This window comes from Mandrillus leucophaeus, unplaced genomic scaffold (genome assembly GCF_000951045.1).
Source record: "Mandrillus leucophaeus isolate KB7577 unplaced genomic scaffold, Mleu.le_1.0 Scaffold137, whole genome shotgun sequence".
NCBI lineage: Eukaryota > Metazoa > Chordata > Mammalia > Primates > Cercopithecidae > Mandrillus > Mandrillus leucophaeus.
The window spans coordinates 828,193-842,575 of NW_012101332.1; the positions used below are offsets into that span (position 1 = coordinate 828,193).

Sequence of the window (14,383 nt, forward strand, 5' to 3'; positions counted from 1 at the left end):
CACTCCAGCCTGGGCGACAGAGCGAGACCCCATCTCAAAAAAAAAAAAAAAAAAGATAGTCAAACTCATAGAAAAATGGGTGAAGGAGGCCAGGCATGGTGGCTCACACCTATCATCCCACTATCATCCCAGCACTTTGGGAGGCTGAGGCAGGAGGATCACTTGAGGCCAGGAGTTCAAGACCACCCTGGATGCTGTAGCAAGACCTGAAAAAAAAAAAAAAAAATTAGCCAAGCATGGTGATGCACACCTGTAGTCCTAGCTATCTGGGAGGCTGAAGCGGGAGGATGGCTTCAACCCAGGAGTTCGAGGTTATAGTGAGCTATGATCATACCATTGCACTTTAGCCTGGGTGACAGGGATGGAGGGAAATGGGATATTGTACAGCTTCAGTGAGGCTCTCAGAACGGTGTCTGGCACATAGTATGTGCTGAGATGTATTCTCTGTTACTGAGTGTTGAACTCCAAGGCATAAATTGATGGGGTCATGCCCTGGGTGAGCAGACAGGCTGGCAGAGGGGCCGGATTCTTTAGGCCCTGGCCTGAGTCACTCCTAACCACTGGTGTGTCTCCTGTTTTCCTACAGAGCCTTTGTGGCATGTGCCCGCCCAGAGCAGGCTCTCAGCCATAGCCGGAAGCAGCGGGAACAAGCACCCGTCCAGGCAGGATGCAGCAGGCAAAGATTCCCCCAACAGGCATTCCAAAGTGAGTCTGGGCACCACCCTGCCCCACTGGGGGAGCCAGGCCTACCTGGGTGTGGCCTGGGAGCTTCATACTTGGGCACATCCTCCACCTCTGCCACCTTCCACTCAGCAGAGGAGTTGAATACTTGGTCTGGAGTTGGAAACCAGGTTCACATTCTGGCTCCAGCCCTCGTCAGCAGTCATCTTAGGCAAATCTCTTACCTCCTCGAGCTGCAGTTTCCTCTTTGTTCCATCAGTCATGGTAAATCAGCTGCTGTAACAGACAGCCCCGAATCTCAGTGACCTCATACAGTAGAAGTGGATTTCCCTCTCCTGTAACAGCACAGTGCAGGTATTCAGTGAGCATCTACCCACCATCCACATGGTGATTCAGAGCCCGGGCTCCCTCCCTCTTGTGGCTCTGCTCTTCCGCAGAGGTTCCAAGCCCTCTGCTAGGTCCCTGCATCTTTCCAGCAGTGGAGGTGAGTGAGAGAAAAGATCATGTGGGAGGTGTTTTTTAGCCCAGGCCTGGAAATGGCATGAATCACTTCCATTCCATCATGTGGCCACACCTAACTGCAAGGGAGGCTGGGAAGTGTAGTCTTACATGTCCCAGGAAGGCTGGGAAATGTAGTCCTGTGTGTCCAGGAGGAGTAGATGGTTTACAGGGGCTCTTGGCAATCTCTTTGTATCCATTCATTCAGTGGGTGTTTGACAAGCCCTTACAACACTCCAGGCATTGGGACCATGATGATGAAGAGGACAGACCAGCCCTGTCCTCAGGAAGCTGACTTCCCAGTGGGGGCAGCAAGCAGTAAGAAGATAAACAGATCTGTTGTATAAGAAAAAGCGCGGGCTGGGCGTGGTGGCTCACGCCTGTAATCCCAGCACTTTGGGAGGCCAAGGCGGACAGATCACCTGCAGTCAGGAGTTCGAGACCAGCCTGGGCAACCTAATAAAACCCCATCTCTACTAAAAATACAAAAATTAGCCAGGTGTGGTGGCAGGCACCTGTAATCCCAGCTCCTTGGAAGGCTGAGGCATGAGAATAGCTTGAACCCAGGAAGCGGAGGCTGCAGTAAGCCGAGATTGCACCACTGCACTCCAGCCTGGGCGACAAAGCGAGACTCCATCTCAAAAAAAAAAAAAAGAAGAAAGAAAAGAAAACGCACAGTCCAAGGGAGAGAGTGACAAGCACTGCAGCTCGAGGATGACGTGGTCAGAGAGGGCCTTTGAGGGGGTGACCTTTGAGCAGAAACCTGGAGTGAAGGAAGGAGCAGCCCACGAAGATCCCTCAGGGAAGAGCATTGCAGGCAGAGGGAGCAGCAGGTGCAGAGGCCCTGAGGGGGAGTGCCCAGTGTGTTCAGAGAACAGCAAGGGGGCCACCATGGCCGCAGCAACGTGATCAGGAGGGAGGGGAGATGACGTCGGAAACCAAGACCCAAGCATCAAAGCCCCGTGGGCCGTGGTGGGAACTCTCACTTGTGCCTGGAGTAAGATGGAGCCACAGGTGGGGGACATAATGTAACTCAGGTGTTCCCAGCCTCCCACTGGCTGCGCATGGGGAATAAACGGGGATGAGGGTGCAGAGAGACCAGGGAGGAGGCTGCTGCACTGGCCCCGGGGAGAGGACAGGACAGGCATGGACAGGACCAGGCAGAGCCGTGGAGCAGGAAGTGACAGGTCCCGGATCTGTGTTGAGGACGCAGGCAGCAGGGTTTGCTGTTGGGCTGGACGTGAGTGAGAGCAAAAGCAGGGTCAAGGTGAGTCCACGGCTCTTGGCAGGGGCAGCTGAAAGCATGGCTGGAGTCACTGAGACAGGGAAGATGGTGCCGAGCTCAGTCTTAAATTCTCTGAGTCTGAGGTGTGGGAAGCACGTTCTGTACGTGATGTCATTTGTTCCTCCGAGCCAGTCCCGTTAGGCAGGCTTACTATCACCCTCCACTGTACAGAGGTGGAAACTGAGGCAAAGGGACGGTAAATCACTTGCCCAAGGTAACACAGCCAGTAGATGAGAAGCCAGGATTTGAAGCTGTCTGGTCCCAGGGTTCAGGCCCAGGCGGAGGGAGGACCCAGCGAGGGAAGATGCGCCCCTGCCCTGGAGTCTGGGAATGACACGCTTCTCTTGCCCTCAGGGAGAACCTCAGTACTCAAGTCATTCCAGCAGCAACACCCTCTCTAGCAACGCATCCAGCAGCCACAGTGACGACCGCTGGTTCGACCCCCTGGACCCCCTAGAGCCGGAGCAAGACCCCCTCTCTAAGGGTGGCTCCAGCGACAGTGGCATCGACACCACCCTCTACACCTCCAGCCCCAGCTGCATGTCCCTGGCCAAGGCTCCACGGCCCGCCAAGCCACACAAGCCCCCTGGAAGTATGGGCCTTTGTGGCGGAGGTCGCGAGGCCGCCGGGAGGTCCCACCACACAGACAGGCGGCGGGAGGTCTCCCCTGCCCCCACAGTTGCTGGCCAAAGCAAGGGCTACCGACCGAAGCTGTACTCCTCCGGCTCCAGCACCCCCACGGGACTGGCAGGGGGCAGCCGAGACCCACCGAGGCAGCCCAGGTAAGCTCTTGAACCTAGTCTGGGTTCTGGCCACCTTCTACTTCTGCCAGTTGTACTTCTAGGGTCCTGATGGTGGGGTTCTCCTCCCCAGAAACACACTCACGGATGCATGCGCCTAGTCACTGGTTTGCTGATAGAATTGGGGTGCTCATGGACCTCTGCCTTATTGCCCATCCATCAGCCTTCAGGGACTCCAGGTGGAAGGAAAGAAACCCCTGGCCTTCTGTCTGTTTTCATCTGTCTCTGGTTCTCTCTGACCCCCTGTCTCTTTTTTCTTTGCTCTCTGCTGAGACCAAAAGTTTGTATGCTTTCTCAAGGGTCACAGACTGTATCTGTTAGAGTGCATTTGACTGGAGGCAATAGGAAACCTGACCCACTATGGCTTAAACAAATAGAGGTGTAACCAACAGTCCCCTGACATGAAGTCCAGGGAGGGCACAGCCAGGTTAGTGATGCGGCTCATGGAGAGCCTGAAGGATTGGCGCTCTGTATCTCCCTGCGCGGCATCTTTACTGTGCTGGCTCATGTCTCCCTGCCTTGAGATGGAGCTGTGGTGTCTGGCGAGTGGCAGTCGGGGGCAGAGAACAGAGGGAAAGGTGGCAGCCTCCAAGCACCTTTCCCTTCCTATGGAGAAAGCAAGCACTTTCCCAGAACCCCCTTCAGCAGCTGGCATCACGGGGCCATCCCAGCTACAAGGAGGTCTGGAAGGTCATGGTTTGGCCTTCCAGGCTCTACAATATAGGGCGATGGTCCCCAAAGAAGCCGTCGAAGGCTTGTTCAGCCCAGCTGCTGGGCCCCACCCAGAGTTTCTGATTCAGTAGGTTGGAGCGGGAGACCTGAGAACATGCATTGGTGTTTTTTGTTTGTTTTTTAGACGGAGTTTTGTTCTGTTCACCAGGCTGGAGTGCAGTGGTGCGGTCTCGGGCTCACTGCACCCTCCACCTCCCAGGATCAAGCGATTCTCCTGCCTCGGCCTCCCGAGTTGCTGAGATTACAGGTGCCCACCACCATGCCCAACTAATTTTTGTATTTTTATATTTTTAGTAGAGACAGGGTTTCACCATGTTGGCCAGGCTGGTCTCAACTCCTGACCTGAAGCGATCCGCCCACCTCAGCCTCCCAAAGTGCTGGGATCACAGGTGTAAGCCACCGTGCCTGGCTGAGAATATGCATTAAGTTCTCAGTAGATGCTGATGCTGCTGGTCCCAGAGACCACACTTTGAGAGCCGCTGGTAGAGAGGCAGACAGGAGTAAGAGAGAAAGAGCAGGCATTGGCCGGGCGCGGTGGCTCACGCCTGTAATCCCAGCACTTTGGGAGTCCAAGGCGGGTGAATCACGAGGTCAGGAGATCGAGACTATCCTGGCCAACGTGGTGAAACCCCGTCTCTACCAAAATACAAAAAAATTAGCCAGGCATGGTGGCGGGCGCCTGTAGTTCCAGCTACTCGGGAGGCTGAGGCAGGAGAATCGCTTGAACCCAGGAGGCAGAGGTTGCAGTGAGCCGAGATGGCGCCACTGCACTCCAGCCTGGCAACAGAGTGAGACTCTATCTCAAAAAAAAAAAAAAAAAGCAGGCATTGGCCAGCCAGCAGCCTGGAGGCCCGACCACACACACTGACGTTCTGATGGAGGCGGTGAGCCACCTTCTAGAAAAGGGCACAGAGATGGGAAAAGTATTTCACACAAACAGAGCTCAGCCTCATCCTTGGACCCCCTTAGGGTGCTGCGACCCCAGCAGGGCTTGCTGTGCTGTAGTGTTCAGTGCCAGCCCCTGAGTCCACAGCTCCACATCCCTTCCTGACCATGCCTGAGGTGGGCTAACCTGAATCCCCGATTCCTATCAGGGCTCAGAACCTGGTTGGTGCAGGGATCTTCCTCTCCAGTGGCTCCCTAAACCCTTTGCCAGTCCTCAAACCCCAGCCTCTCTCCACACAGGACACCTACACGCAGGCAGCCAACTCAGACTTCTGACCACAGTCTGCAGTAGAATTGTGTCCATCTACACAGAAATATTTATGTTTAAAAAACAAAATGGCTTTGCGCGGTGGCTTACACCTGTAATCCCAGCACTTTGGGAGACCGAGGCAGGCAGATCACAAGGTCAAGAGATTGAGACCATCCTGGCCAACATGATGAAACCCCATCTCTACTAAAAATACGAAAATTAGCTGGGCGTGGTGGTGCACACCTGTAGTCCCAGCTACTTGGGAGGCTGAGGCAGGAGAATCGCTTGAATCCGGGAGGCAGAGGTTGCAGTGAGCAAAGATCACACCACTGCATTCCAGTCTGGCGACAGAGCGAGACTCTGTCTCAAAAAAAAAAAAAAAAAAAAAAAAGGTGAAGCAGTGGTTTCCAAAATAATTCTTAATCTGTGTGTGATACACTTTGATCCAGTCTACTGTATCTAAAAATGTTTAATGCCAGTCAATCCCCACTCAAATGATGTCATGGCTTACAGTGTTCTCTGACAGATTTGAAAACTGCTGTGTTTGAGTGACTGTAATGTCAGCACTTTCCCGGGCACACCGTGATCCAAGGATCTCCTTGCGTCAAAGAGCCAGAAGAAGGGCTGAAGGAGGAAAGAGGAGATAGAGAGAGAGACTGTCTGAGTGTTTTAGATCTCTGTTCATCTCCCTAGACAAGTGGCTGTTTGTTTTTTAGAAACAGGTCCCGCTCTGTCACCCAGGCTGGGGTGCACTGGTACAATCATAGCTCACTGCAGCCTCGAACTCCTGGGCTCAAGTGTTTCTCCCACCTCAGCACCCCCAAGTAGCTGAGACTACAGGTGCGCACCCCCAGGCCCAGCTAATTTTTTAAGTTCGTTAGTAGAGAAATGGTCTCACTATGTTGCCCAGGCTGGTCTCAAACTCCTGGGCTCAAGGGATCCTCCTACCTAGACCTCTCAAAAGTGCTGGGATTACAGGCATGAGCCACCACACCTGGTGACGAGTACCTCTTAATCTTTTGAACACATGGGCTCTTTTGAATGGCTCATTCATTCATTCATTTATTCCATTCATAAGTATTCTTAGGGATTTGCTCTGTCCCAGACACTGTGCTGGGAACTGAGAGAAATCACAAGCACATCTGGATGAGGCCCCCAGGCCTCCCCACCATCCAATGAGGGAAACAGATGAGAATCAGATTGTCACTGAGACAAATGAATAACTGTGGCCACCGGGGTCGAGCGCAGTGGCTCACGCCTATAAACCCAGCACTTTGGGAGGCCAAGGTGGGAGGATCACCTGAGGTCAGGAGTTCAAGACCAGCCTGGCCAACGTGGTGAAACCCCGTCTCTACTAAAAATACAAAAATTAGCCAGGCATGGTGGCGGGCGCCTGTTATCCCAGCTACTCGGGAGGCTGAGGCAGGAGAATCACTTGAACCTGGGAGGTGGAGGGTGCCGTGAGCCGAGACTGCGCCACTGCACTCCAGCCTGGGGAATAGAATGAGACTCCATCTAAAAAAAAAAAAAAAAAAACAAAAACAACCAATGCATTCACTCCAGCCTGGGTGACAGAGGAAACTCTGTCTCAAAAATTAAATAAATAAATAAATAAAACACTGTGGGGAGGGGGGAACCTGTCCCACGAAGAGGGACATGGGGCCAAGAAAGTCTACACTAGGGGTCTCAGGTCTCCGTTGTGGTAGCCCCCGTTCCAGGCACGGAACTGCCACCTTAGTGAACCCAAACAACTGGGAGGCTTTGAAATCCGAGACATAAAGACAGCCAGGCCTGGAGTAGACTGTGGCTGAGATGGGAGGGTGGGTATGAAATCCTCCTGTGTCTAAGGAAAGGATCTGCTGAACCCAGAAACGAAGGGAATGAAATGGGAGAGGAGCCCGCTGCAAAAGAGGGCCCTGCGGTTGGGAGCTTTAATTTGCATACAGACAATTGATGCTAATTGCAAATCATTCTTATCTACTCATTAAAGCTGCTTCCTGAAGTTTTCTCCTAGGCAACCAGGCTTGAGAGTGGCGCAGCATTTCCCAAAATGGGGTGCTTGAGGTGATTTGGGTGGTGCGGGGAGGAAAATATTTTATTTTAAATGGATATATGCTTGCTTTAATGAGTATTAGAAAAAACTGTTTGCAAATCACCCCCTGATTTTACAGAAACCACCTTGGACAAGTCAAGGAGAAAATAAAATGAGTTGATTTAAAGAACTATATCCAGGCTGGGCTCCATGGCTCACGCCTGTAATCCCAGCACTCTGGGAGGCCAAGGCAGGTGGATCACTTGAGGCCAGGGGTTCCAGACCAGCCTGACCAACATGGTAAAACGCCATATCTACTGAAAATACAAAAATTAGCCAGGCGTGGTGGCGCATGCCTGTGGTCCCAGCTATTCTGGAGGCTGAGGCGGGAGAATCGCGTGAGCCTGGGAGGCAGAGGTTGCAGTGAGCTGAGATCGTGCCGCTGCACTTCAGCCTCAGCAACAGAGCAAGACTCAGTCTCAGAAAAAAAAAAAAAGAAACATATCCATGTGGATAAGAGTGTGACCTTCAGTGTCAGCCCACTTGCGTTCAATCCCTCCCTCAGCCACTTCTTGGCTGTGTACCCCCCGGGCAAGTGACTGAACTTCTGTGGGCCTCAGTTTCCTCATTTGTAAAACTAGGGATAAACCACATCCCTACCTAATAGGGATGTGGTGAAGATTGAATGTACCCTTAGAACAGTGCTTGGACTTGAAGACTGCCTGTCAGAATCATGGGGTATGAGGGGGTATTTGAAAAACACACAAAAATGAGGCCTTGCCTGGTCCAAGCCCTGTTACAGGCAGTGTTGGGGGCACAGCAGTGACTGAGGGAGCCCCGGTCCTGCCTGACAGATGCATTCCCAGAGACAGCCCAGAGGGATCAGGTCAAGATAGGGGAGGCCCAGGCAGAGGGGTCAGGGTCAGGGTGGGGGGCCCAGGCTGAGGGGTCAGGGCTGGGATACAAGGGAGCCAGGAAGAGGAGTCAGGGTAAGATGAGGGGACACAGGTAGAGGGGCCAGGGTGGGATGGAGGGGGGCCAGGCAGACAGATTGCGGCCATGATGGAGGGGTACAGGGAACGTGGGAGCCCAAAGGGGGCCTACCCTAACCCAGTCGTGGGAGGGGCCGCTCCGTTGCGGGAGAGGCTTACCAGGAGAAAGAGTCTGAGCTAGCCAGGGGAGTCAGGAGGGAAAAGCAGTCCAGACAAAGTGGTGGCTCCCACCGTCCGTCTCACCCTACCTCCCTCCATTGGCCTCCCACAGTCTTCCATTTTCCATGTCAATGGGCGCAAGTTCCCTGGATGGCCACAGAGCCACCTGCTCGGAGTCAGACCTGGGTTCAAGTGGCCACACGTGCCTCCGCTTCCCATGGCGGCCACACTGTGCTGTGCAGTGGGCGGCCCAGCAGCCCCAGCGTGTGCTGTCGTCAGCACGTGCCCCTGGGCTGGAGTGACAGCCTGCTCCCCAGCCTCTGCCTGGAAGGCAGGCACCTGTGTTTGAACAGGCCCCGCACAAGTGCTCAGTGACTGCCCTGTGTCGATCTCCACAGATCTCCACAGCACGCCGTGGCATAGAACTTGGCATTTATTCACGCAGTGAGTGCCTGCTGCGCACCGGGGCCTCTGCAGGGAGCTGGAATGGTCAGACCAGACCCCGGCCATCCTGGCACGGACGGAGGCCCATGGGAAACAGCTAGCAAATAATGCCAAAAGCCAGGAATGAATTGTGCCAGGGGACAGCCTTCAGACACCGGTGGGGTCTGAGGGTGGATGGGATGCAGGGCTGGAGGAGGTGTCAAATCTAGCCTAGGGCCAGGGATAATGTCCCCGAACAAGGGTCAGGAGGGTCACGTCTGCCAAGGGTCAGGAGGGTCATGTCTGCCAAGGATGAGGGGGACAGGGAGGAGGGAGCGGATGAAGAGGAGGGGGGTTCAGTGGGGCGGAGAGGCATTCATCTGGGATGCAGTTATACGGATGTTTGCTCTGTTTTTTAAATTGTGTGTATATACGCAACATATATATATAGACACACACACATTCTGGGCCTCAATATATGTTGTGAACCTCAATATGTATATATACAGCTATATATATATACACACTAGGTTTTTTTTAAAGTATGCTGAATTCCTCATTCAGATGAGTGTATATATAACTATTTACCATTAAAAAAACAACCAGAAGGGAAAGATGAGGCATGGAGGAAGTATGTCTATAAACTGGAGTCGCATGTGCAGAGCCCCTGAGGTGGGGAGGAGGGTGGCATCGTCAGGCCACTGAACACAGGCCCCTTGGCTCAAGTATAGAAATTGTGGCTGGGCACAGTGGCTCATGCCTGTAATCCCAGCACTTTGGGAGGCCAAGGCAGGAGCGTCACTTGAGGCCAGGAGTTTGAGACCAGCCTGGGCAGCATAGACCCACTTCTATCCCCCAACCAAACTGCTTTTTTTTTTTTTTTTTTTTTTTTTGGGATGGAGTTTCGCTCTTGTTGCCCAGGCTGGAGTGCAGTGGCGCAATCTCAGCTCACTGCAACCTCCACCTCCCAGGTTCAAGCGATTCTCCTGCCTCATCCTCCCAAGTAGCTGGGATTACAGGCCACCACACCCAACTAATTTTTGTATTTATAGTAGAGACAGGGTTTCACCATGTTGACCAGGCTAGTCTCGAACTCCTGCCCTCGGGTGACCCACCCACCTTGGCTTCCCAAAGTGCTGAGATTACAGGCATGAGCCATCATGCTTGGCCAAAATTTTTTTTTAATTAGCTGGGTATGGCAGTAGGCTCCTGCAGTCCCAGCTGCTCAAGAGGCTGAGGTGAGAGGATCACTTGAGCCTGGTAGTTCGAGACTGCAGTGGGCTGTGATTGCACCACTGCACTCCGTCCTGGGTAACTAATTGACACCCTGTTGATCAATCAATCACTCCATCCTAGGTGACAGAGCAAGACCCTGTAGGTAGGTAGGTAGGTAGGTAGGTCGACAGACAGACAGACAGACAGACAGACAGACAGACAGACAGACTGACTGACTGACGGATGGATAGATAGATAGATGGATAGAGACATAGATAGGGCAGTCAGTGGGAGGTTGGGGAAGTCAGCAGTGGCCAGAACATTCAGGGCCCTACCAGCTCCTTTATGGAGTTTGGATCTCATCTTAAGAGCAGCGAGGGTAATGCGGGTGGATTTGTCTTCCAAAATATGGTGCTGGCGGTGAGACAGGAGGCAAAGTCTGAGGGGGCTGAGGCTTGGATCTGCATGGGAGGACGTGGGCCTGAGCTGGAGGACAGAGCAATTGTGGATGTGGCGACAGGCGGCATTGCCAGGAAATAAGCCAGGAGGGAGATGCAGCCCCGGGGCACAGCCAGCAAGCCATGTGAGAGTCCAGGGTGACTGCCACGTGTCTGGAGACTGCTGTGGCCTGGGAGAGCCTGAGGCGTTTGTGAGAAGAGGAGGCAGGGTGGGGCAGTCAGGGGGGACTGATTCTTCCAGTCACTGACCTTTGCAGCGCCCACTCTGTGCCAGGTGTCATTCCAGACCCAGCGGTGCAGCAACATGCCTCCCTTATGGAGCTGTCATTCTCCTGGAGACAGGACAAGACAGACAGACAGTCGAACCACCATGGAGCGTGCCGGCAGGTGATAAGTGCTGGGGAGGAAAGGCAAACAGAGCGGGTCTCCGGGAAGGCTTCTCGGAGGAGGTGATGCATTGTAGGAAGCCAGGGTGAGATGCAGGCAGTGGAAACAGATGTCCAGACCCTGAGGGTGAATTTATTCGCAGTGCTCCAGAAATAGTCAGGCGGCCAGAGGGGCTGAAGCAGGTGTGACGGGGGAGAGTGGCAGGAGCCTGGTTCTGGTGGGCATATTGACCACAGTCAGATGCTGGGATTTGGTTCCAAGGGACATGGGAGCCATGGGAGGCATTTGAGCACATCATCTGACTTAATGTTTTTAAAAAGATTACTGCGGGCTGGGCACGGTGGCTCACACCTGTAATCCCAGCACTTTGGGAGGCTGAGGCAGGCAGATCACTTGAGCCCAGGAGTTCAAGACCAGCCTGGGCAACATGGCAAAACCCCATGTCTACAAAAAATTAGCTGGGTGTGGTGGCACACGCGTGTTTGGGAGGCTGAGGTCGGAGGATTGCTTGAGCCCGGGAAGTGGAGGCTACAGTGAGCCGAGATCACATCACGGCACTCAGCCTGGGTGACAAAGCAAGACCCTATCTCAAAAAATGATAATAATAAAATGTAAAAATAAAAACTAGAAAGGATCACTGTGGGCTACTCTGGAGAGGACAGACTGTCTTGGGCAGTGGGAGGATGATGAGCAACATTCAAAGACTGCCAGGAGAGGGATGGGTCCTGACATGCCCAAGCAGGGAGCCCCCACCCATTCCCTTCCCCGGGCTACGGCCCTCACCGTGGAAGCCGCTGCAGCCTGTAGCAGCTTGTGCCCATCGATGACCTCACAGATGCTCCCTCCAGACATTCGTCATGGGAGCCCAGCTGCCAGGCATGCTGCCAGGCGCCAGCGCCTGCCGTGGGCACCGCGGTGGGCTGAGTGACCCTGGGCAGGCAGCCACCTGGCCCTCGCCCTCTCCTGAGGCAGCGCACACTCCCGAGCTTTCTGGGCTTTCAGAGCAATTTGTCAGAGCTGTTAGGAGCAGTCAGAGGCTCTCGGCTCCACGTGGAGCTGACGCAGCCGCAGCCGGGTGTTCCCAGGCAGGCAGGAAGCACGTGGCCTTGCTTCCCCAGGCTGTGCCAGGAGTCCCTGGGATGCCCTTCTGGGGGCACAGCCCTGAAAGGTAATCTGAGGGCCTGAAGATCCACCGGGGCCCACCCTGCCTGTGTTAGGTCACCCGAGACCGAGACCTCCTCAGGGAGTCACAGTCACAGTCAGCTTGGGAAGAGGAAGCCAGGGAGCCAGGCAGAGATCTGTGGGCAGGGAGCGGTGCAAAGGTCCCGAGGTAGAAGCGAAGGGAGTGCAGGAGCCAGGCAGAGATCTGTGGGCAGGGAGCAGTGCAAAGGTCCCGAGGTAGAAGCATTTCTGGTGTATTTGAGGACAGCTTCTGCATGGCTGGAGCAGAGTGAAGGAGAGGGAGTGTGGAGGAGCTGGGGGCAGACGCGGGCCCCTGAGGGGAGGGCTCTGGGTCTTACCAGAGTGAGGTGGAACCCTGAGAGAGTCCCGATCTGATTCTCATGTTCTCAGGATCTCTCTGGCTGTGTTTTGAGGCTGGGGAAGGATGCAGGAGGGAGGGGGAGCCAGGAGGAGGCTGCTCTGATGATACAGGTGGCAGTGGTTGGTGGAGGTAGCGAGCAGTGGCTGGATTGGGATTTCTGTTGAATCTCTCGCCTAGACCCTTTCTCTGTCCACTTTCTGAAGGCCCGTTGTTTCTGCCCCGCAGGCCACAGGGTGAAGTGGCCGCTCACGGCTCCTACACCAGAGCACAATTCCAACCACACGCAGGGGCAAATTGGCTCTTCAGCCCACGACACATGTCAGGGAGAGAAAGCAAGACTGGTCCGGAGTGAAGGCCAAGTGGCTAGGGGCCCGCAGGGTGTGCGGGTGAGCAGTGTGACTCCAGGGCTCTGCTTCTAACTGCCTGTGTCTGCATCCCAGCTCCACCTTTTACCCCAGCTGTGTGATCTCCATCAGCCCCCTTAGGTGCTCTGAGGCTCAATGTCCTCATCTGTAAAATGGGGGTAATAATAGGATCTGTCGGCCGGGCACAGTGGCTCATGCCTGTAATCCCAGCACTTTGGGAGGCTGAGGCAGGCGGATCACCTGAGGTCAGGAGTTTGAGACCAGCCTGGCCAGCATGATGAAACCCCACCTCTACTAAAAATACAGAAATTAGCCAGGTGTGGTGGCGGGCACCTGTAGTCCCAGATACTCGAGAGGCTGAGGCGAGAGAATCACTTGAACCTGGGAGGCAGAGGTTGCAGTGAGCCGAGAGGGTACCACTGCACTCCAGCCTGGGTGACAGAGCTAGACTCTGTCTCTAAAAAAAAAAAAAAAAAAAAAAAATTGGATCCATCATCTAAGGTTGTGAGGGTGGACTGAGACCATGAGTTTAAAGCACTTATTACAGGGCCAGAGACATAGCTGGACTCAAGTGTATCAGCTGCTGCTGTGTTTTATTCTCATGTATTATGTATTAATATTTATCATTAACAATTGTTGTCACTGGGAGTACAGAATGGCGGTTAAAAGTATCATCTCTCAAGCCAGACTACCTATGTCTACGTCCCGGCTCTTATCCCCCTATAGCTACATCATTTGGGGCAAGTTATTTCATCTCCCTGGGCCTCAGTTCCTGGGCCTCCGTTTCCCCCATCTGGAACATGGGAGTGGTGGTAGTTCCTGTCTTGGGGTTGCCACGGCGGCTAAGTGAGGTGACGCATATAAGATGCTTAGAACAAGACCAGGCAGCTTCCACAGGCTCGGAGTGGTCAGCACCGTCACTGTCACGGCCACCTACTGTGCCACTGCTCCTCTTCCTGCAGGCAGGGACCACAGCTCGCTCTCTGAGAGCCTGTCACCCACCCAGGACCACCCGTCGGTCCCCTTCAGAGTCCCCAGGCTGAACAGACCAAAAGCATTGCACACACTTATGCAGCTGGTATGATTTCTCTACCCAGCCTCTGGTTTTTCAGCTTTTTTGAAAGCATAAATCCTTTGACTCCAACAAAATGATAAATGCTCCCCTAAGCTGTCAAACAGGTAAATGCATAGCCTCTCTGGTTGAAGGTGAGGATGGGAGCACAGAGCAGGATGCCTGCCCCTCCCCTGCTACCACCACTGCTGTCTGAGCCCAGAGCCTAGGGACCCCACCACCACCTCCCTGGGACCTGCAGCTCCCTGATTCCTCCTCGGGACTCAGTGCTGAGCACTTAGCACATAGGATCTCATGAGGCAAGTGCTGTCATTGCCTCATTTCTCAGAGGAGGAAACTGAGGCTCACTGAAGGGAATAGACCCCATCCAAGTTGGCCAGTGTGTTGACTGGAGCCAGGATTGGAACCTGGGTCTGGTGGACAGCAAAGCCCACACTATCTTGCCCCAGTTTTCAGGTTGATACTGAGGCTTCAGGAGAACGCATGGGCACACTGGCGCTCCAGAAAGAATGTTCAGGCCGGGGGCTGTGGCTCATGCCTGTAATC

General features: G+C 54.1%; 1 protein-coding gene across 1 annotated transcript in view; it reads left to right on the plus strand.

Moving 5' to 3' along the window:
• The window catches only part of SIPA1L3 (signal-induced proliferation-associated 1 like 3), a 381,648-nt gene that overhangs the window by 323,131 nt on the left and 44,134 nt on the right, over nucleotides 1-14,383 (plus strand). Inside the window, exons 14-15 of the mRNA XM_011973395.1 lie at nucleotides 587-705; nucleotides 2,819-3,246. Coding sequence (XP_011828785.1) covers nucleotides 587-705; nucleotides 2,819-3,246 — 547 coding nt within the window. The remainder of the gene's footprint in view (nucleotides 1-586; nucleotides 706-2,818; nucleotides 3,247-14,383) is intronic.